Source organism: Terrapene carolina, unplaced genomic scaffold (genome assembly GCF_002925995.2).
Source record: "Terrapene carolina triunguis isolate 2854851 unplaced genomic scaffold, T_m_triunguis-2.0 Scaffold192, whole genome shotgun sequence".
Classification (NCBI taxonomy): Eukaryota; Metazoa; Chordata; order Testudines; family Emydidae; genus Terrapene; species Terrapene triunguis.
This window is the reverse complement of record NW_020664543.1, coordinates 7,594,788-7,619,032: the sequence shown is the minus strand read 5'-3', so window position 1 is coordinate 7,619,032 and position 24,245 is coordinate 7,594,788. Positions and strand designations below refer to the sequence as shown.

General features: G+C 38.8%; 1 protein-coding gene across 2 annotated transcripts in view; it reads left to right on the top strand.

Moving 5' to 3' along the window:
- Positions 1–24,245, top strand: part of HELZ (helicase with zinc finger) — a 140,357-nt gene that overhangs the window by 104,944 nt on the left and 11,168 nt on the right. For both annotated transcript variants that reach the window (XM_026654401.1, XM_026654400.1), the window contains exons 23-29: positions 4,293–4,344; positions 5,345–5,541; positions 9,978–10,185; positions 12,013–12,089; positions 13,292–13,859; positions 14,339–14,576; positions 15,063–15,576. In XM_026654401.1, the coding sequence (XP_026510186.1) occupies positions 4,293–4,344; positions 5,345–5,541; positions 9,978–10,185; positions 12,013–12,089; positions 13,292–13,859; positions 14,339–14,576; positions 15,063–15,576 (1,854 nt within the window). The remainder of the gene's footprint in view (positions 1–4,292; positions 4,345–5,344; positions 5,542–9,977; positions 10,186–12,012; positions 12,090–13,291; positions 13,860–14,338; positions 14,577–15,062; positions 15,577–24,245) is intronic.

The window sequence follows — 24,245 nt, the reverse complement described above, 5'->3', positions numbered from 1 at the left end:
GTTAAAAAATTCATTTTATGTGAGGAAAAAACAGAATTTTTTGCAACTTTATATTTTTTATTACAAGTTAACAGTTAAAGTGAATTTTCAAATTAATGCTGGTTTTCACTGCTGATTTTTAATTTTATTTGTCAGTGCAGTAAAAAAAGCTTTCACTTTGGAAATCCTTTCAAAATGTGTCTTTATAATCGGGACTGGTCATTTACTTTATCAAGATCCATTGGTCTCTGAAACAAAGTGCAGCTTTTTAAAGCTCCTAATAATGCATCAAAGCATTAGGTTTATAAAAAACTTCAGGTCCGTTCATTTTAAATTGCTCTTATTGCTGTTTCATTTTTTACTGGTGCTTCAGTCTTGAGTGCAATTTACAGTTGAAAGATTTGCTATGTTTGATTTTAATTGGTAAAATTTGAAAATGTTTTTGACATGCATTGTATTAGTAAGTAAGAATCACTGTTTCTGTAAGGCAGATAAATTGTTATAGTAAAAAAAAAAAGAGTTTTTGTGGGCAGATAGTTTCATTTTTTTCTCTCTCAATGACTTGTAAACTAAGCACATTTGATATATAAGTCAAAAGATACAGTTTTCAAACTGCCTGCACTTTCATTTCAACCTAAGATCTGAAAATCTTTCTTCCACCTACATCATCACAGTAATAAGAGCTCTTCCATCTGAACATAGTTGACAAGTTGTCATCTGAGATGACAGGAGTAAAGTAAGCAGATAATACTTGAACACACGTAGGAAGTAACTACAATAAGTAATAAACCTCCCTTTTTTTCCCTTCAAGTTTTAAAAGCCCGTGATTAGTTCTGTTCTTGTTAGGCCTCTTTAAATATAACATATATTGTTGTTAGCGGAGAGGAGGCTTGAGATGTATGCTGATGTATTTCTACTACTGAAGAAATAGGAAGACTAGTCCCCAAGAATTGTTCTGTGCTGAGTTTATGGATATCTGTGCAGTTCAAGAGTTATTGCTTAACTGTGATCTACGCTGAAAAGTGATTCTGTAAAACTGGTACCCTCTTACGTCTGACCCTGTGCTTATTCAGCATAAAATGTATTCCTTGACATAAGAACAGCCATACTGGGTCAGATCAATGGTCCATCTAGCCCAGTATCCTGTCTTCCTACAGTGGCCAATGCCAGGTGCTTCAGAGGAAATGAACAGAACAGGTAATTTATCAAGTGATCCCATCCTCTGTCACCTATTCCCAGCTTCTGGCAAACAGAGGCTAGGGACACTTCAGAGCACGGTTTTGCATCCCTGCCCATCCTGGCTAATAGTTTTTAATAAGTTTTTACGTGTGTCACCCCTTCAAGGCCAAAACAGCTAATATGGAGTTAGCTGGATTCTGTACTGGCATGTGCATTATCAACATAATTGTGCTAGGCCAAATATGAAACCTAACTGAAGGCAGTGGATTTGTGTTTATTAATGGTGATGATGCACAAACCAGAAAGAATCTGGCTTGACTTTCAGCTCTCAGGTTGGGTTGGTTTGCTATTGTGGGAAGTAGGGGAAATTAAAAAAAAAAAAATTTTTTTTTACTTGTAAATTTAATGCAGAAGTCATTGAGAGCTACACGGTGCCATTTATACAGAGTCATTACATGTGTAGAACTGCACTGTAAATTTAAAAAAAAATCACCATGTGATGCAGTTACATACAGAATCTTAGTCAAACCAGGCAACCTTTCCACATTTTGAAAATAAGATCCCTAAAAGCAATTGCTACAAAGCATAGCAAGTATGTTAGGTATAGCAGAACTTTTATGGGCATATAACAGACTATGTGATACCAATTGACAGCATAAATAAATATAGCAATAGAATTGTGTAAACAACGAATGTTTGATAGTAAGGCACAAAACTTGCCCAAATTGTGATTTGGTATTAGGTCTCTTAGTATATGAATAGCCCTTTTTAAAAGCTTCTGGGGTTTTGTTTGCTTAAACACAACTGTTAAAAATAAATAATTATTTTCTTTTCAAAAATAATATTAATCCAAAAAACAATAAGAAATTCAGAGACCAGTCTGACACTGTCCTTAAATCCGTTTTATGCATAGGTCAACGTTTGTCAGATCCACCTGTCTCTGTACTTAGACAACTGATTAATTAGCTCAGACTTCTGGAAAACTGCCTAGACTTATCTACTGGGCAAGTAAAGTTTTGCAGCCATCAATAGGTTTTAAAAAATATTTTAAATTTGAGAGTGTATTTCCTGATTCAGAAAAGCATCCTATTCAGAACTTATGAACATGCTTAACTTTGAGCATGTGCCTGTCCTGTTGACTTCAGGTGCTTAGGTACTTTCTTCAGTTGATGCCTAAGTGTTCTTTAAAGTGTAGGAGTGATAGCTCTGACTGTAGCCTCCCTTTCTAATATAAAATACACATGGCAGAGGTGAACTCATCCCAAAGATCTGCTGTTCTGGGGCTTCTGTAGATCTGCTCTATCATCCCTTCTGGGCAGCAGATACTAGGGGAATAAAGACCAAGCAACCGATAATGAATTGCAAAAGGTGGGGTGACTGATTAACAGAAAATGACTAAAAGGATCTCAGATTATCATTCAGGGTGCATGGTGCCATGCTTTATCTCCTCCACCGCTGGCAGCATCACTTAGCAGCAATTGGCTGGCCCATCACTTCTACTGCATCTCCCCTCACTGCAGCATATAAAATCTCAAGAGCGATAATATACAATGTTTCTGACTTGACACATTCAGCTAATATAATGGGGAAGTATTTTTACAATACTTATAAAATGTGATACATACTGTTGAGCGGTAGAAGAAAGGGATTATGTTAGCACTACTGTCTGCCGTCTCTTTGGCTACGTCTACACTATGAAGTAGGGGTGTGATTGCCCTGCTTGTGTACAAAAACTTGCGCTAGCTTGATGCAGACTAGCAAGAGTGTAAATAGCAGCGTAGCTGTGGTAGCATGGGTAGCAGCAGCAGAGGCTGAATACAAACCGGCAGGAGAGTAGGTACTCAGTACTGCTAAGCCATGCCTCCAGTGCCACTATACTGCTCTTTATACTCACATCCCTACCTTGTAGTCTGGAGGTAGCCTTTGATGAACAATGCTTAAATTGATTGCGTTGGATTTTCCAGTCAGTTTCCAAAATGGTTGCCTGAGTACGTTATTTACATTTAGCAGCCTTTTACATTCTTACAGTCTTTACAGGTCTTTTGCTTATTCTTTACTTTATTTTCAGTCTTCCTATGTAAGTAACTGCCTTCTTGTTTTTAAAAGTCCTCTTGTCGTACAAATTATACAAATAAGGATTAGCTCCTTAGCCCTTATTATACATGTCTTTTGAATACATAATCAAAAGTTCCCTTCAGCAAAATGTAAATGTAATGTATACAGAGTCAAACTAGCTGAAAATCAAGTATCAAACCTTAAAATCTATGTAAATAATTTTTGTCTGAAGGTAGTTGTTACTGTTTAGAGCTTAGGTCCCAGGGCCTTTGGAGTGCTCTAAAGCTCTAGACATTTTTGAAAACCCGTTTGTGAGTGTCAGGTGTGCACATGTTGATGAAGAGGAGCTGTTAATAATTAAGTTGGTAACAGCTGTTTGCTTTCTCCCTGCACATCTGTGATGATGGAAAAGTTTGTTCTTTTATCCATTCTTTATAGATTATCAAGGTACTCAGTCAAAGCTGGCAAACCAAAATAATAATAATATTTATCCTGACAAGTGTTTCTGTTCTAAAATTTTAATTTGAAGTGAAAGAAGATATCAGATCCTCAGAGAACCTGTCCCCCAACACTATGTATATCACAAGATCTTAAAGACCGTGCAAAGGCAGAGGCACTTATACAAGCTAGAGTGAAACTGGTCATTTCAAATCCATGTATCAAATTGCTTGTAGTTCCTGTTTCAAGCAGTAATAATAAAGCAAATCTATATCTTTTCCTTTAGCGAAAGGGAGAAACGGGAGCATTTCAGATATTGCAATATATATATATCCCTTTTAGTAGTCAGGTATGGCAGTGGGAATTGGAAGGATGGGCAGAGTGCACTGTGAAACAGAGGTGCTTACTAATGGTACTTTGTACTGGCCTTGGTGGAACAATACTGAACCAGTGGAATTGCGCAAGTAAAAATACTCAAGAAAAGAGTCGCAGAGTTGCTGTTTTTTTCCAACCTCTTCTCTGTAATTATATTTAATTTACTAGACTATTACTGTGTTGAAATAAAGAACTGTCTTTGTGTTTGGTCTGCATTAAACATGTAAAAAAAAAGTAAGTGATTTATGATTTTTTTTTCATTAAAGGGCAAGGGCCATCATCATAATCAGAATGACCATTTTCAAACTGATGGAATTGGTAAGTGTCTACTGTTTCTCTGGAGAAACTGGGACTGATTCTCCCATGCTTCTATTAGTTTGACTTCAGTGAAGTTAATGTTGATTTATACAGGTGTATGTGCTAAGGGAGGATCAGGCCCAGTATGTCTCTGAAAGTCATTTATTCCTTATGTGAATTCAGCAGATATCTCAGCATACTTTAAGTAGACATTAGGTAACTCCTGGGTTCTCGTTATATGCTCTTTGCATGCTGACTTTAGAACTTAGATACAACCTTGTTGCAACATAGTTGTTGCTATCATCGGTCTGACCTGTGGAAGAGGATTTGTGTCTGAAACCCATGCTATACACCACCTTGGAATGGATACAATAACCTGGGTGTGTGAGCCGATCTACACTAGCAAAATGGCTGTGTAGAATCATGGGAATCATGGTATAAAATGATGGTCCTCTAACTGTTTTATAACATAGTTTGGACTTACTTGGATATATGGATCCACACAGAGTTATAACTTACTGAATCATGATATTCTAGCTAGGTAGTCTACAGTGACTTCAGACCTATATGTATTTGTTTTTAATTTAAAAAGCATTTCTAGTCCCTATTAAAAGAGTGAAGAAGTAAACCAGGGTTGTATTGTTGTAGTGCGTGCAATTTGTACAGTTCATTTGGCCACCTTAACGGTCATGTCAAATTTTAAGTAAAAATGTATAGCTAGTGCTCACTGGGGAGCGTCTCCTTTAAATAACTCCCCCTGCTTCTTCCTCTTCCCTGCCCTCTTCCTCTGCTTTCTCCTAGTCCCAGAAGTTCACTAAAACTTAGCTTGTTTATTGGATCTGGGGAAACTTATAGAAAGAATATTGGTTTTAGATTAATGCTCTCTCTGTCTGTATCAGATGCTTCTGTATAAAGGTGAATTTGTAAAGAAGGGTCCTTTTTTGGAAGGGAAAAAAATAAGTCACTGAAGTACTTCATGTTCTTTTCCTCTCTTTGTGTTTCTTTTTTGTTTATTTTTCAGTTCAGCCCAATCCTTCTGTCCTAATTGGAAATCCTATCAGAGCGTATACTCCTCCTCCTCCTCCTCCTCTTGGACCTCATCCCAACCTGGGGAAATCTCCAAGCCCTGTTCAAAGGATAGATCCTCACACTGGGACAAGTATTCTTTACGTACCTGCTGTCTATGGAGGAAATATGGTCATGTCTGTGCCTTTACCTGTAAGCATTTATTTTCCTATTTTCTTCTTTTATTATATAGATAAAATGAACACAAGACTAGGTAGTGAAAAGTGTGCCAGCCTCTTTCATGCTTACTTGGGTTTTCCCAGCTAGGAATATGGTGATGACCACCAAGCTGCAAGGGCTTAATGATGTTGCTCCTACGAAGAATATCACACAGCCTAAAAGGGTTTTCATGTTTAAGCCATATGAGGTTTACCCATATTGAAATCGAATAAAGATGGTCATGATTAATTACTGCTGATTAATTAATTATTCTTCTTATGAGAATGCAGGAACAGTTGAGATATAATGGTCAATTATTGAAAGCTTTCTGAATAATATTGTTTCACAAGCATTAGTTGAAATTGCGGAGGAATAGAAGTGACAGTGTGGCTTCTATGTAGAAGTGTGAAGAGAGAACTGTTGTAAAGTTTCAAAAGTCCTCATCTTTTATAAAGGATAGTAATAGTGGTCCATAATAGCCCTGGGGTTTTCAGAACAGATCATATTATCATGGTAGCCTTTGATCTCAGATTTGCAAGGTATGAGGTTAGTTAATTGAACCATTGACCTACCCAGCCTTCTCCTTAGATAAAAAGAAAAGTACTGTATATACAACCTCCACCCAAACTCCCCACATTCACTAATTAAGATAATAATTTACAGGTTTGTTTTATCTGTTTCACTGTTTATCTGTCACTGTTTCAGTGACTTGGATTTTAAACCAAGTTACAATATTATCCATCTTTTGTATGTATTTAGCCAGTCAGAATCCAGACCTGGAAGGCCATGGATCATACTTTTATTACCATAAATATACAAGGAAAAATATAACATGTAAACAACACAATTTGAATAATACTATACCCAAATTAGAATGGGTTTGCTTGCTTGTCTTTTAGCATGCTAAGAAAATGTGGCTTGCTGAGTACTTGGGGCTTCAAAATTGCTTCTCTTCATTTTGTGTAAGGGCCTGTCTGCACTTGAAACACTACAGCAGTGCAGGTGTAGCGCTGCAGTGCATTGCTTAGTGCTTCAGTGTTGACGTAGGTAATCCACCTCCCCGAGAGGCAGTAGCTATATCCATGGAAGAATTCTTCCATCGACCTAGCATTGTCTACACGGGGACTTAGGTAGGCTTAATAAACTGTTCACAACCCTGAGCGACATAGTTAAAGACAACCTAATTTTCTAGTGTAGACCAGGCCTAAGGGGCATTTTCCGATTTGCCTTTCCCTGTTGTAATTCAGGAGACACTGCAGTCAATGGAATTACACCACAGTAAAAGTGGTATAAGATTAGGTTCAGACCCTAAATATTTACCACAGACATTCTCATTGCTCTATGCAAAGTCATTTTTGAGCTATATGATAGCAATATTTGCTTTAAAGCTTGTGACTTGAATAGATAGGACTATAATCCCATGTCTCTGAATGTTGAACAGCTGAGTACTTGAACGGGACCTCTGACTGTGGCTAATTTGACTGAAAATCCAAGAGTTTATGCTTCTAGTCTTTCATATTCTCTGCATGTAAATCTGATTTTCAAATCCACGTCTGTGAAGCTTCACAGGTGCACATCAGAGTCCCCTGAAGGAATAAGCATAATGGGAGATGTATCTTTCTCTCTGGAGCATCACAAGAAGTGCATCTAATTCCCTCAGATTTGTTGCTTTATGACTAGCACACCTTTTGAAGTTGTCGTACTGCTGAACCAAAACACAAGAGGCAATAGAAGATGATTCTAGCTCACCTCAGCTTTGGGCACTTAAAATATTACCAGCATATGAAAATTGAATTACAAGCAGTTAACTGTCCAGCTGATCAATTAGAACTATTAATTTTCCTTTGAGGATTACTGTGCTGCTGAAATTACATGCCTGGTTCTGTTGTTGATAACATTGGCATTGCTATATCAATAGATTCCCCCTACTTTTTTTTTAATGGGAGTCAGTATTCCCTCCGCTCCTCTCTCCATTAGATGTAGCAACTAATTCTGAGTGACTTTACCCACAATGTCACCAAATAATGATCATCCTTGAGATGTCAAAGAAGAAGCTATAACTTGAGCATACAATGAGAATACCTGATGCTTGCAGTTTGTTAGGTTGCAGGAATTACTTGCAGAATTATACATTGATGTAGCACCAAAGAGTGTTCTAGACACTTCACTGTACAAATAAAAAGCATGTTCCCTCACCTGGAAACCTTGCAATCTAAGATTAAGAGCAGAAAAAAGTAGGTAGGGAATTGGGGAAGAGAGAACAGTAGTTACAGAAATAATGTTGTGCAGTAACATAGTTGTGCACATCTCCTGAACGTTTCTTTGGGAATAGGATGTGTGCATGCACATATAATTTCTTATACATTTGTAAATATTCACACACGGTTAACTTTTAATAGTTGTGTGGGTTCTTTATGAAAATCCAATTCATGGCTACTATTTTGAGGTTTGCTATAAACCTGTGCTTTCAAATATGGGTGCCCAGACCATCTGGCAACTATAGATTACACAATCTTCTCCTTTTTTAAATAGTAAGACCACTGATTTCCATTCATTAGGTCAAATAAGTTTTCTTTTTACTAGGTTACCAGAAGTCTGCATATGATGGTTAAATTTAAATGGAATGAGAAGGCCAGAAGCTGTATCTTTCTAATGCTTACTCACTTTTTATTAATATCAAAACAAAATAATTTAAATATTTTTTTTCTGTTTTACAGTTTAAGGCCTAATATATTCCTATGTACCTCCAATCAAAAGAAAAAATATGAAAAGATCAGTATGTTTGAGCATATTCCACCCCCGCCCCAGGGATGGATTTTTAAATAATTAGGTCTGAAGGTCCACATACTAATAAGACATCTGCTTTCAAAAAGGAAGTATATTGGAGATCATTTGAAATTGCACAGACGCAATTGGAGGAAGCACATAGCCCACAGCTGAAGTTCGGGAGTACAGGTTTCAAAGGCAAATATTTGCAAAAATCTAATGAATTACTTGGAAGATGCTATGTTTAAAGCAAATAATGAAGGGATTAATTTATTAAAAATATAATAAAATGACTGCGGCCATGTAAGACAAAAGGCCTTTTTGTATCGTTTAGGGCAGCTTTCATATCCAGAGTAAAAAATGAGGGAGGTTGTCTGCTGCCATCAGTTAAGGATGGTTTGTCACACTGAGCATTGATGATATTCATTTCATTCTCTTTTTATTCATGGGATCGCCTTTTTTAATAAACTTCCCCACAGGGCAAGATTGAACTAATTTGATCCAGGGATGTCTTCCTTTTCAGATTTTAGGGAACGAAATGCATAGTATTTTAAAGACCCTCGATTTCACGCTTTCAAGAAGTGAATTTTATTTCAAGCAGATGGGCAACTCATGGGAAGAACACAAAGGGGGGCATGTGACCTCCCCACATGACTTGTCCCCGTCCTGCTCCCCAACCCGGGCCCCCGTGCTTTTCCTGGGAGGAGGGGGGGCTCTGTCCTCCCGCTGCACCAGATACTGATTTCAGGTGAAAAGAGGGCGGCCCCATGCCAGCAGCTCCTCTGGCATGTCTTTACCAGTGTCAACCCCAGCCCTGTCCTCCAGCTGTACAGACCCTAGGAGAAGCAGCTGTGTGGAAGGGCTGGGAGCGGACTGGGGGCAGTACAGCCATGTTGGAGGAGCTGACAGCATGGGGCCACCCAGCGGCCCCACGTTCTGCTCCTTTCGCTGCTGCTGTTCCCTTCTGAATGTGCCCCCCCAGGCATCTGGGGAGTGGCGTGTGACCCTTTTTTGTCCCTTCTTGACCTCCCCCCCAGGCATCGCCTTTTAAAATATGTCCCATAACATAGATTTTTAGGTCCTTCAGCGTGTAACGTGTGGGTGGACTGCTTGCTGAGCCCACCAGAGCCCCACTGACTTTACTGGGGCATTTCGTGGACAGAGTGACCTGCCTGGTCATGGTATCTAGTTCATAGGCTACTCTGTCCATCTTTCACTAATATATTATCTAACCTGGTCTTGAATATCTGCAGTAACTGTGCATTGACCCACCTCCTTTATTTAATCAGTTTCATCTGCTTTTATTGCAGTTAGGAGAAGGGAAGGTCCCTGCCTTCTTGTTTCAGTGGCTTTCAAGTCTTATCTCCTGTCAGATGCACTTCCATGATTGCCCTCTTCCCCAATGTAGCCCTCATTGTTGGTTTATCTCACTCTTCTTCAAAAGTCTTCTTCTCTGTGACCGTTGCTACTCTGCCTGAACTTTTTGGTCTTTGCCTGAACTTGTTGCTCTTTTTTCCTATCACTCACATATGCTTTATCACCTCATCATCACCACTACTATGGAGAAGTGCTTCCTGATGATGCCATAGTAATTGTAATTGACACTGCGCCTTTCCTTAAATGTACATTCATTTATTGCATCTATTTTTTTTTTAATTACATAGGTACCGTGGACCGGGTATCAGGGTAGGTTTGCAGTTGACCCTCGAATCATTACGCACCAAGCAGCTATGGCATATAATATGAACCTGTTACAGGCGCATGGGCGCGGGTCTCCTATACCTTATGGCCTGGGACATCATTCACCAGTTAGTATAGGGCAGCAGCAACTTCAACATCAAGAAAAGGAGCAACATGAACAAAATCGAAATGGTGAGTTGTATGTTTCTTCAAATCCCTCGGCGGGTGACTTCTTGTTTGGTGACCATATCTGCAGTTCAGACAGAATATTGTGAGAAACCTGTCATTTTTAAAGTGAATTTGAATGTTCCTGACAGATGCTGAATTTGACAGCAATGGAAACTTGTTCCTTTGTTTACACACAGGAATGGCGATCTCAGGGCAGGGTTCTCCATGCCATCCCCAACTTGTGAACACCAATCCCGTTCTTCAGGGGGCTGATGGTAGTTCATTTCCCATGGCCCATACAGAACCTGTTCTCTTTCCTGAGACTCCCCACGGAGTTGGTGTGTTTTGGGATGTGGGTGTGAGGAAATAGACACAAAGTTAGAATATTTTGTAAAACATTAGCTAATATATTAAGCAGAAATGGTTATTTGTGATGTTGCCTAGCCAGGAAAATAGCTGGTGTTTGGAAATACTATCTTTATTGTAGGCTTTATTATGCCTTATGTGTCTTTAAAGGGGGGCTGTGCAAGGCTGTAGACCAGACTGTAGACTGGTGGTAGTGGAGGATTAATTTCCTTGAGTATGATTTTAGCATTGGACATAACCCTACCGGAGTATCCTGAAAACCCAGGGACCCCGGTTATTGAAATGTCATTTATGTTTTTTTTTTCTAATATAGATGGAAAACCATTTATGTTCCAATAGGTAGGAAAATACATTGCCAATCATTGCCAAATGATTTAGGGCTTAGAATAAAATAGTCTCCATTCTGGGAATTGAAGAGTGAATCTGGAATAAAGTCAAATGTCATTGTGGTCCTATTTGAGATTTGGCTACCACTTAAATTTCTCCTTAAACTGTGATTATGATCAGAAAAATGACTACGTAAAAATGCCAACTTCCTACTCAAAAGATCTTCTCCTGATGGATATTCTGAATCATATTTGCTTGCTATAGTGACAAGCAATAGTTTACTCCATTTATCCCTCTACAGCAGGGGTCAGCAACCTTTCAGAAGTGGTGTGCCGAGTCTTCATTTATTCACTCTAATTTAAGGTTTCGCGTGCCAGTAATACATTTTAACGTTTTTAGAAGGTCTCTTTCTATAAGTCTATAATTTATAACTAAACTATTGTTGTATGTAAAGTAAATAGGGATTTTAAAATATTTAAGAAGCTTAATTTAAAATTAAATTAAAATGCAGAGCCCCCCGGACTGGTGGCCAGGACCCGGGCAGTGTGAGTGTCACTGAAAATCCGCTCATGTGCTTTCATGTGATTTCCCTACCATCTCACAGAATTCCAGTGATGGATGATTTTTAGGGATGGCCTTTGCTTTGGTTAAAAAGAATAATTTTCCATAGAATCATTCAGTGTTCTAATTTTTCTTAAAGTTAGCGGCTTAAAAGTTAAAACTAGAGAGGTGCTAAGTAAGGTGTTTTTGCCTTTACAAACAGAATAGTCAGTGTTTGTTTGGATCAAAGGTCACTGAGCTACCAAAGTTCAGGGAGGGAAGTGGTTAGGATAAAAAGTTCCTGTGTTCGGCCCATTTCTATTTCTCTTGCACAAACCAGTGATTACTTTCTCCTGCAATAACTCCAGTAGCGCAGCTATTGAACTGGAAGAGGTACTTCGTAATGATTCAAATACAAAAGTTAAAACATACAGGGTAAGGGGAAGGCCATATTTAGGAGGAAATGTTGTGTGTTAAGTTTCTGCCCCCTGTCATAAATGCTAGACTTATAGTTCTAAGTCTGCCCGTGTCTAAGGAAAATAAACAAACATGTTGAAAATATTTGTTCGTTCTTTACATACCTAGAAACTAATGCATAAATATCATAAATATTTTTAGGTAAAACTGAAAACAGTGCTGGACCTGAAATTAATAAAATTCGGACACCTGAGAAAAAACCTGTGGAATCCAAACAGGTCTGTTTTGAGTTATTTCCCCCCCATAATTTTCCTTCTCTTTTGAGTACTATGTATCTCACTCTGAGGATTCTATCATTTCTTCCCCTCCTGCTCAACAGGTCCCCTCCCCCGTCAGTCACCACATTTCTATCCCGGGGCAATGAATGGGATTTCCTTCAGAACCCATCAGTGTTGATCAGCGCTAGTTGTTGTTGAGTGACGATAGGTCTCTCTTCTCGTTACCCAAGGACAAGAGAAAATTTAAAAGATTTGTATCTGATTTTTTAAAAATGCTTTCTCATGCTACTTGTCCTTGCTCATGATTTTAATCCCATTGTTTACTATTTGGATTTCACTGACTACTAACATAAATAATTTTTTTTAAATGTATTGATTTGTAAATTTTAAGTCTACACATAGGAATAGCACTGAGTGTAATTGATTTTTAAATCTTTAGAAATTAATGTACCTTTTGATATAAAACTCCTATAAATGTAAATAATTCTGTTAGGAGTGAAGACGCAGAAATCTTCAGTAATTTTCTGGGAGAGTAAGCGGGTAGTGCAATGTAGACGACAATTTCAGTTTTAGAAATAAAGGTGTGAGTCATATAATGGAATGTTCTGAAGTGAAATGTCGAAAACTGGCAAATAATGACTTTTTCCATTAAATATTTGGAGTCTGTGTCCTAGAAATAAAAGCAAAAGGCTCAACATTTGACAGTTGCCTATAATTAGCTAAATTAGATATGATCATAAGGAAGCAGCTGGTAATTCATCTCTGCAATAACAGTAGCTACAGAAAGAAATTTGATGATGGAAATGTCTGAGAGTAGTGTTTAAATATAGAGGAATAAGAAGAAAATATGGAGTGCACTTCTTAGTTTGCACCTAGTGAAATAGCTATGAAGGAATTCGTTTTCTCTCTCTAATGGGGAGAAATTTCAGATTAATAAAATATCACAAACCCTGTAAAGGAGTGTAAATAAGACGAAGCCAGCCAGAACTGTTGGCAGAATATACCTGCAGTTTGATAAATAAAGAGAAGAATATGTCTACGCTGTTCAGTACCTTCTTTCTCTTCCTTATTCTTCCCACATTCCTGAGGTTTTGTATGCTTGAGTCCATGTTAGATTAATTTGTTTAGTGTAGTACAGGCATAGCTTACAGGGATTTTGTTTTCTTAAGTAACTTTGAAATGTTTTATATCCTTTGTTCTAGGTTGACGTAGAAGGAAATTCCCAAAATAGAAGCCCAGAGTCACGTTCCAGCGTTGGTTATCCTAATTCTAAATTTCATCGCAAAGATAATCTCAACCCTAGACAGCTGAATCTACATCTCACCCCTCCCCATACACAGTATGCAGTCCCCAGTCGCCACTACCAGCACCTGTCCCAGATCCCCAGGCAGCCATACCCTGTGCAACAGCAGCAAAATCTTTTAAGTCAGCAACAAAATCATTTGCCTGAACAGCAAAACCAAATACCACCCCAGCAGAGCCAGGTAGTCCAGCAGCATAATCATGTAAATCAGCAGCCTCCACAACCTTCACAACTTTCCCCTGCTTACCAGATGGGCCCCAACCAGTCTTTTTTTAATAACCCGATTCCCCACCGACCACATTCTCCTGCAGTAGATGCTGTGATTTCAGAACATCATCCCCCACCCATGTTGCAAGAAGTCAGTAACCCTCTGAGACCTATTGCACAGCACAACCCAATGCTGCCATCTCACTTGAACAACTTCATTGAAGAGAATCCTGCAGGAATGCCCATAGGGGAGACATTAGGTAGGTACCACTGCTCTTCTCCACTGATGGGAGTGCAAATGTAGCTACCCTACAGTGAAAATGAAGAAAGTATTTACTTGTCAGGGATATGGCTGTATGACTTCAAAATTATGAATTGGTCATTGTTGGGCTAGTTTCAGTAAGTAAGTAATGTGATCGGGAATAATTTGCTCCTTAGGGTGTATTTTAATATGTAGTGTTTCATTATGAGTTTCATATATACATAGTCTTTCTGGGAGATTTAAATAACCAGGTTATATGCTCTGTGATACATTATGGAGTGGTTGGTATACAGTAGGCACTTTATTACTAAACAAATTTTTGGTGCTGGTAAATTTGGAGATTCCATTGTGTACCTTCTTATCACTACTATTTTTTACATTTAATATACCACACGGTAGAATCCTCCTTTCTGGCACCAAATGCTTTGAAAAAGGGAGGTTGGGTAAATGTTTATATTTTTTGTAAATGTTTTACAGATCGTATGCATGGAAATGTAGCTTTGGAAACGTTGAGGCAGCAGCAGCAAGCAAGGTTACAGCAATGGAATGAGCATAATGCCTATCTCAGTCAGGGCAATATTCCATATCCACACCATCACCATCCTCACCTACAACATCTTCCCCAGCAGCCAATTGGATTGCACCAACAGCCAGTTAGGGCAAACTGGAAACTTGCAAGTAATACAGAAGACGAAACAGAGGCAACATATTCAAGGTATTTGTTGATTGAATTCTCAAAGTACTGTATTTAAAAACAGAACATAGCCCACCTTCACTATAATACCATGCGCAGGTGCCAGGCACTATGAGTCCTATAAAGAGCTGCTGTTGTTATGATGTTCAGTGTCAGCAATAGGCCTAGATACATTACATTATTATTAATAGGCCCTTCTCGTTGGAATAGAAAGGCCAGAAATTTTCAAGCCTTCAGAAGGATATTGATCACTGACTTGTGTGTGATTGTTCTGGTTGGTATGTCAGTCCAGCGAGGTCTCATGTCCTTAATTTCCAATTGCCCACAATTATAGTCTTTGAAGCTAGACTTGATCTTGTGCACATTTAAGTATAATGTTTTGTACGGTTTGTATTTGCCGCCAATCTGGTTGTGATATTCAGAACCTGGTACCTCAAAATGGGTGGAGCTTTAGCAATGCACTTTTTGCATTTCTCCATCTTAATAACATTTATTTTGCTAATACAGGTTCCAGGACTTGCTCAGAGAACTGTCACACCGCGATCAAAGTGAAAGCAGGGACCTAGCTGAAATGCCACCTCCCCAGTCCAGACTGTTGCAATACAGACAAGTTCAGCCCAGAAGCCCACCAGCGCTCCCCTCTCCTTCATGCAACTCAAACCACAGCGGCCACTTTCCTAACTTCACTGAAAACAACAGAGACATTGAAATGTCCAACAACCCAGCATTTCAGCAGCATTTGCCCCAAATATACAATCCCCCATTCTCACTGCCATCTGAACACATAACCCCACCTCCTTTGAAGTACCTGCAACCTGATGGATCATGGACCTATGCTAACCTACAGCAGAATCACCTAATGGGGCAGGGCTTTCATTATGGCATACCTCCATTGCCCCATAGATCACAACAGAACCCTTTTATACAAATACAGAATCATCAGCATGCAGTGGGTCAGGAGCCATTTCATCCGCTCACATCTCGAGCAGTATCTGCTTCTTCGCTCCACAGCTTAGAAGAGGTATGGGGATTTTAATACATATCATATGTATGTGGAAATACATGTCTAATAATAGTGAATTGCAAGCATGTTGTAGATTAAAAATTCATGTCTTGAATGCCTGTGAAAAAGGACAGTTTTGCAGCCACTTCCCTCCCCTCAGACATACACCGGTAGTTCAGGGCTGTGCACTCAGCCCTTTCTTTGCTGGCAGGGAGTTACAGGCTTTTGGAAATTAAGATTTGAGCCGTCATCCTGCTTAGCTCATGGCACTGGGAGTTTTTCCTTGCTCTTCAATGAGAGCAGAACAGGTTCCTTATTCCATGTAGCTGAATAAAGCTCTAAAAGTGAATTCTATTGTATTGTACCTCTTTTTGCAGATTCAAAGAAGTTAAATGTCTTGCCCAGAGCCACAAATAGAATCATAGTAAGGGCAGGTCTACACTTAAAACCCTGCATTGGCACAGCAGCAGTGCTCTAATGAAGATGCTCTAAGCCGACGGGAGAGAGCTTCTCCCCTCAGCTTAGTTAATCTGTTTCTATGAGAGGTGGTAGCTGTGTTGGCAGGAGGAGCTCTCCCACCAACACACTGATCACTACACCAGCGCTTAGGTCGGTATAACTATGTCTTTTCTGGGTGTGGATTTTTCACATTTTGTAGTGTAGGCCAGGGCAGAAAGTCATGATTAGAAGTCAGAAATTTCTGACTGGCTTCCCACTCCATTAGACCACCCCTGTCTGTATGAAATCTACTCCTTTGTTGCCAAGATTCAACACAATTATTAATTATTTTTGTGGGGCACAAGAGCAATGTTTTCTTTCCTTTTGATGGCTCTGCGGTAGCAATAAACTAATAAATAGTCCTTACAGATCTGTGCTGACAACACTGGTTGCTTATGTACAAACAAAGCAAATCAATATTTAACTAGTACAAATTAATTTTAGTCCTTTGAAAACATGTGTTGAGGGAGGGAAAGGGATTGCTCTTTGCCAAATGCAGGAAAAAAATGTTTAAAGAACAAATCTTTCCTCTAAAGCTTGTAATCGGGCTCCTTCAGATAAAGGCCAGGGCAGAGTTCCATAAAGACAACACAAAGTGCTGGATGTATTTTTAACACAGATTCCTGCTACAAGGTCAAGTTTCACAGGGAGATCTGAATACTAGCAGTCATTCGAAAGCTAGTTTAGTTCACTCATTCAGCTTGATAGCTGTTTTTCTGTGTATCAAACTTAAAATAGAGTTGATGTTCTGAATCGTAAAAGAAAATATCTAGTTAGTGTTTGAGCTTTCATCAGCTGAGAAACTATAAGAAACATTTGAGCTGCTCTGCTAATCACTAGGCTTTGACAGTTTATCGATTTTACTTCTAGTCCACAATGTTACAGCTGGAAAAGCTGATTGTTCTCAAATTAGAGAAGATGAGTCTCCACCGACATAGTACGTAATGCTTGGTTTTGTGTTTCTTTATATAAATATACAAACTTAAAGCCATATGTTGATTATTTGTGATGATGAGGCATTAAACAGAGTGGACAGTACATATACTGATGAAGTTGTGTTTTAAAGTAAATTTTTACGTTTGGATACAGACTGGTAAGTCAGAAAGTAGAAATGACCTTGTTAAATGATGCTGTGGTTAATTTATACGCCATATAAGCTTTTGGCAATACAGGTCTGCAGAAATTTAAGTTAAAACTAATCTTCTGAAATATGTAATCATGGAGCATACACTAATTATTAAATGTCTTTAACTGAAGGCTCTTAGTCACATTTAAGTTTATTTTAACAGATTAAAACTAGAGATTGCAGGGTTTGCAGAATAAACGATATTTTGAAAAAGTCAATTTCACATTTACAAGTTTTAAGTGCAAAGTACTTGGAAGAGTTTTGGATGACTTGGTGTCATGTGCCGCAGTTTCACGCAACCAGATACACCATGAACCCAATCCACCAATATGTGAGGCACATGCTATCCTCTTACAAAGGATTGCAATGCACATGTAGGCTTCTGTCTTTTTCAAAATATCTTGTCCTGCACACTTGGCTATATCCGCAGTTTTAATCTGTTAAATGCCTCAATTCAGCAAAACACTTAAGCATGTGCTTAACTTTAGGCATGTGAGTAGTTCTGTTGAAGTCAAAGAGGTTACTCACTTATTTAAAGTTAAGCACATTCTGAAATGCTTTGTTGATCAGGGACCAAAATAACCATAAATATGATTTAAGAGCCTTTGTATGTAGTGTGGTTTTTTTAATGTGAGAAAAAGCTGTTGATATTCTCTTTAATTGATGCAACTTTACATTATAAAACAAACTAAAGAGAGGTGGTAGTTTTAATTCCTCCATGTTGTAGCTTTCTATTTCTTCTGTGTTATCTATCTAATCTGGCTAATCCAAACTATTTCCTAGATCTGTATTTATAAAGTGCTATTTGTTGCATTGTCTAGGCACTTTATGCCAAAACGTTTTTGAGTGCAGTGCGACAGTTCTTGGGGTATCCACAGCTGTGAGTCACCTAGTTATCCCCTGCCTCCAGTGGGGGAGCCTTGATTCTGGTAACTGGGTGTTAGCGCCCTCACACCATCAGCCTGTCAGCCACTCAACACTCTCCTCTGCAATATGCCAGCCCTGTCTTTGCCTCACAGGTTAACAAGAGGTCCATCCATTCCTTTGTGATATCCAGCCCCTGACACTGGTTGCTCACAGAAATTCAGATCCTCTGTTTGCCCCCAAAAGGCAGTGTATCCCAGTTTACCAGTTTGACTTTAAATCACTGCTATAGTATAACACACAGCACTTGTCCAAAAATGGTATATCCCTGTATGAATAATTGTAAATCACTCTACTGAGAGTAATTGAACATTATTGGGTCTCTTCAAGATTTAAAACCAGAAGAGACTGAGGGCAGCTGTATTTATCTACTGGAGTTTAAGACATACCGAACTTACACCATGGGATATTGTCAAGTAGTTTAGAGCCAGTGTTGTGATCTATCTCCCAGTTTCAAATGCTCATTATTAATCCACCTTTCCATTGCCAAGGTTTGAAAATAGTAGCTACCATTTCAGTAAAACCTATACAAAATATGTCTCAATGGTGAAGTCATTAGAGGGTGAAATAGTTCTCAGGGAAAAGTGCTAGGCATTCCACGTCACTTTGCAACGTTTGGAACGAAACTGGACCAAGTACTGCTGAATAGGTCTTTTCCCTCTCTAAGACTCAACCTATTGAAACTCAGTGGAAAGACCCCTCCCGACTTGAGTGGTCTTTTGGTTCAGGCTCAACAGTCTCTGATGCTTTTAAAAAATTGGGCTTCCAAAGAGGAGAAGGCAATGTCCGGGAAGCCAAGTGGTATTTTATCCCCTGTAAATCGTAGCAGCTGAAATTAGACTGGTATATTCTCTCTCTCTCTGCTTTTTGTGGGTGAAATAGTAGCTAGCAGCTGAGGGGCATAACAGAAAATTTCATTCACATGTACCTAGCTAATTTTCATTGACATTTCACAAAAGTGTCTGTTTTTCCCCTTTACCAAGTAAAGATGACTGATGAACTTCATTTATGATATTCCCATCACATGTGTGCTTTTGACAGTCAGCCTAGTGTGGTATGAAACAAATACTGATACTATCAGACATTTATCTTTTAACCAAAAGTACCATCTCTATTTTTTAAGGGAAAAAATTGTGATTTTAGTACTTCAGCTCTGAAGCACAAATGATCAAAATGTATTTATGCTAGCAAGATGTTATCTTTGGATCTTGAAAATACAGTATTTCATATTGTAGCTTTTTCCCATAAGGATATCTGATTTTTCTTTGTTCATAGACTCTGAGATAAACTGCTGGCAAGGTTTGTAAAATCAAGGTTACTATTTTATCTTTGAAGGCGTTCTGTTTTCCTTTTGCTCTTTTCTTCTTTTTTTTTTTATCTCGGCTAGAATAAGGGCATTAGAAGGGAAAAGGCACAGTGGGGAAATGGAAAGTGTTTAAGGAAAACGTTCATGTGTCAGCGGATACTGTGTGCTATCTAGAAATTATTTTCAAGGGATAAAAAGGATCAGTGTGTGAATATACCAAGACTGGCTATAAAATAAGCAAAAGAACATTTTATAAAATAAGAGGGTAAGATTATAAAGATTTCAGAAGGACAATCTGTGCATAGGCAAAAAGTAAAGACTACAAGGAAGACTGTTACCCCTACCAAGGTTAATTTTAAGAAACAAGGAGCCAGGGATCAGTGTTAAGAGACAGTGAGGTGTTGTAGAGATGGCAGGTATAATTTATGACTGCGGTAAAAAAGTTTGCTTAAAATAAAATCTGTGCGAGAGTGTTTACAAATGAGGATGCCAAGTGAATATCTGAATCTCACAGTCCTGGACCTTCCAGGTGTGGATGAAGACATTCAGGGGAAATCAAGACCAATTAATAAATTAGAAGACAGAAAACCTATAGGCCTTTATCTGATCCATTCTAGCAGTGTGAGTAAGGCCTGGTCTACACTAGAAGATTAGGTCAGCATAACTACATCGCTTAAGGGTGTGAAAAATCCACACCCCTGAGCAGCATAGTTAAGATGACCAAAGTCCCCATGTGGAAAGCGCTTTCCATCAACCTAGGTACCGCCTCTCAGGGAAGTGGATTACTTATACCAATCGAAGAATCATTGCCATCAGCATAGGTAGTGTCTACACTGAAGCACTACAGTGGCACAACTGTGCTGCTGTAGTGTTTTAAGCGTAGACAAGCCCTAAATCTCTGCCCTACTCTCCTGCTCTTTTCCCATCCCGCCGCCCCCATTGGCTGAGCACACAGTTTCAGCATCTCCTGTGTCTACTCATTGGCGGTGCAGAGTATTTCCACATGCACATCACCATGGAAATCAAGGCTTCAGGCATTACAGGAGGATAGCTAAGGTCATGACTATGCAAAGACTTACGCCCATTCTTAACTTTATGCACATCAGAATTCCCATTGAAGTCAATAGGGCTACTCATTAAGCACTTGTGTAAATCTTTGTAGGATCAAGGTCTCAGTTTTGTCACTGCTATAGTTGGAAGAAAGAAATATGTGGGGATCAATTGCTAAATAACAGAAACGATCAGCCTGGCCAGGCTTTCTGGCTTTTTCCCCTAACAGTCTCTGTGTTTGTGTGCTCTCAAAGCGAGTGAGGATGAGAAGTAGAGGGCATTTTTAAAATGCCATAGTCAAGATGAATTTAACAAGTGAGTTTTCACTGTGCTACAGCCTGTATTACTGACATTCTTACCGTGTGGGAAGAGGGCTTGCCACTGCTGAAGGTTTATGCATATATTTGTTCATTTTCGCTGTTGAGGCTAAGTAGAAGTGAGATGCAGAGTACTCTCAACTCCCATTGCATTCACTGGGGCATGCACTCAGCCCTGTGTCATGAGGGTATGGCTAAGGTAAGCTTTTTGCTCCTGTTTTTAACTCATGTTAATTGATTGCCAATTAATCAAGTCAGCAAACACATTTGTAAATGCTAGTATAGGCATTCCACAAATGTTTGATGCAGGATACAAAGCCTGAGTATTTAAACTCTAGATGGGTGGAGTGAGGGGTCACTTGAGATGTTAAATTTATCCCCAAACCAGGGCCAGGGGGCACAGATCCTGCTGCCGCTGTACCAGTTGCACAAGATAATAGTGCCACTGGATCTGAATGAATATGGATTTGCAGCTCCTCCCTTAGCCCACTTTAGAGTGGCTTTCTCATTCTGCCTATGTGGGGCCAGCCTGAAGATCTTTCTCTGTGGTATATAGTGGGTGCTGACCTACCTGCATATCCCGTGTGCACCAGAATGAAATGTGTGTGAAGCTTTTTGAGGAAGGATGCTGCTCTCCCTTACTTCATTGTATTTTAGTTATCATTGCTTTTTCCAGAAACTCAGGGTTTGTGTTTTAAAATCTTAAGCTTTACTATGTACTGAAATACTATATGTTTTAGGCAGAATATGTTATGTTATTTGTATATAACTAAGTGCAGGAGCTAGATGTGTTCATAGCATTGAGTAGTTCATGCATTTTAAGATTTAAATGATGTGGTGTGATGGACAGGTAATTTTCAGTTTCCCTGCGAACTTCATTCAGTATTGTCTCCTTGGAGCAGGTATTATTGGAAACAAATACTAATTGTTGTAAAGTTATCAGAGTTATCCCATTACTCCACAGGTAGCAAATAAATGTTTATAGCTGCAACAGTTTGTACATCTGCAACACGCCTGTGTTTTTATATCTGATGACCTGTGAGAGATACTTTGTCCTCTTTTCTCATTAGTCTTACCATACCCTTGATATTGCAGAGCAGTGAGATAAGTAGTAAAGAGGAATATTTCACAATTCAAAGGATGTTTTACACTGAAATCTGTATTATCTTTATATGTAGCCATATCCATATAGATTCTTTGTGTTTCTTCATAAATTAGTGTTACAGTACACACATTTGTTGTTGTCTACACCTGATTCCTTTTTGTATGTGCAGATCTGACACAAAGCTCTTTGCATCAGTTCCATTTGGTAGGTGCAAAGAGGATCTATTAAATTACATTCCATCTTATGCTCATCATTGTCACCCGCAAGTAGATGCATGTCTTGCTATTACCTTTAGCACCAGGCAGGGCCGTCCCTAGAGGAGTGAGGGGCTCGGGGCGGAAGTGACAGATTCGTCTCTTCTGGGACTGACCGCGCTGGCCAATCGCACTGGCCCACGGGGCCCGCCAAAGTACAGGGCCTGGAGTGGTCGCCCTGATTCGCCCTACCCAAGGGACGGCTCTGGCACCAGGCATTTGCTTTATCAATAAGGAAGTCTGAAATGCGTTCCTATGTTGTATAATATTCCAAGCCCGACCGAGGCAAGAAAGCATTGACTTCTGTGCAGCTGTCCAATCATTTGTTGCTATTTTTCACCTGTTTCTAAGTTTACAAAATATGACACAAGGGGAAAGTGGATATAGTAGTTTTGCCAGAGGAATCTAACTTATTCAGCAATAATAATTTAGTTTTTTTTTTAAACTGAGAGACAGTCTGTAAGCCCTATGGAATTGCTTCTCTTTCTATTATCCTGTGCATTAAAAATATGCATCAGCAGGAAAATCTACATCTATACATGTATTGTGCATAGTGATATGTGCCTTGAATACAGAGAGCAGTGAAATTAGTAAAGCCAATTCTGTGCCTGTTAAATTAAACCAAAGAAATCTGCATTGCATGTTGAACTAAAGCCATTACAAAATAAAATTGGTCTTCAACGTTTCCACAAAAAATAATAAAAGTAAAATTACTTGTAAATGGATAATATTTAAAACTGAAGTTAGTGGGAAGGAGTATCTAATGCACTCATTTAAGTTGAACTTAAATGTTCTGTGTATCAACTTCTTTTTTTTATGCCCCAGAAAAGGATTGGCTGCAACATACTCATCAAATTCCTGTTTTAAGGATTAAAAAAAACAACTGCATCAACCTTCCTTCCTCCTTCTTTGTCTGCCAGATCTAGCTGTATAACCTCCTTTTATGGTAGATAATATATTCTGAATTCTCTGAGATGTCAGTGGGGACAAACTCTTTTTGAATTTGCATGTTACCTGTGCAACAAATAATTCAGGTTTTGAATTCAGTGGATGAATCCTGGCTCCCCTGAAGTCAATGGCAAAACTCCTATTGACTTCAGTGGGACCAGGCTTTCACCTGTTGTTTCTGAATGATGATCGGTACTATGGGCTTGCTCCTGTGCTCATACTATTAATGTTAATGGGAATTTGTCCTTATTGACTTTCACCCTATTTATTTCAGAACATTTCTCCAGTTTGTCAAAATCCTTTTGACTTCTAATCCTGTCCTCCTAAGCGCTTGCAACCCCTCCCAGCTTGGTATTGTCCACAAACTTTATAACTGTACTCTGTATGCCATTATCCAACCATTTATGAAGCTATTGAATAGATATTGATAAACACTATGAATTTTATTATATATATAATATATAATGGAGTTTAATTGCATAGAATCCTATGTGTAAGTACCTATGTTTCCTCAGGAATGTGAGACAGGCATTTCCTTTTCTTGAGAAGCAGGCATTTTCTTACATGCACAGTTGTTCTGATATGGTTGATCACTTCCTTCCACCTATTGAATCTGGTGATTAGAAAGCAGATGCATGTGGTTCTCAACCAGGGGTATGCGTACCCTTGCGAGTATGCAGAGGACTTCCAGAGGGTACATCAACTCATCTAGATATTTGCCTAATTTTACAACAGGCTACCTAAAAAAATAATAATGAAGTCAGTACAAACTAAAATTTCTTACAATGACTTGTTTATACTGCTCTATATGCTATACACCAAAATGTATTCCAGTTAATTTATTTTATAATTATATGGTAATGAGTAAGTAAGCAATTTGTCAGTAATAGTGTGCTGTGACACTTTTGTATTTTCATGTCTGATTTTGTAAGCAACTAGTTTTGAAGTGAGGTGAAACTTGGGGAACACAAGACATATCAGACTCCTGAAAGGGGTACAGTAGTCTGAAAAGGTTGACCACCCCTGTGAGCCATTTGCCATGGGAGCCTCTTCTTCCCTAAAACATTATCATGGCTATTAATCAATCCTGCCTTCTGTATAACCAACAGAGATTAAAGAGGCAAAAATATAACTTGGGAGCCAGATCCTGTGTTGCTGA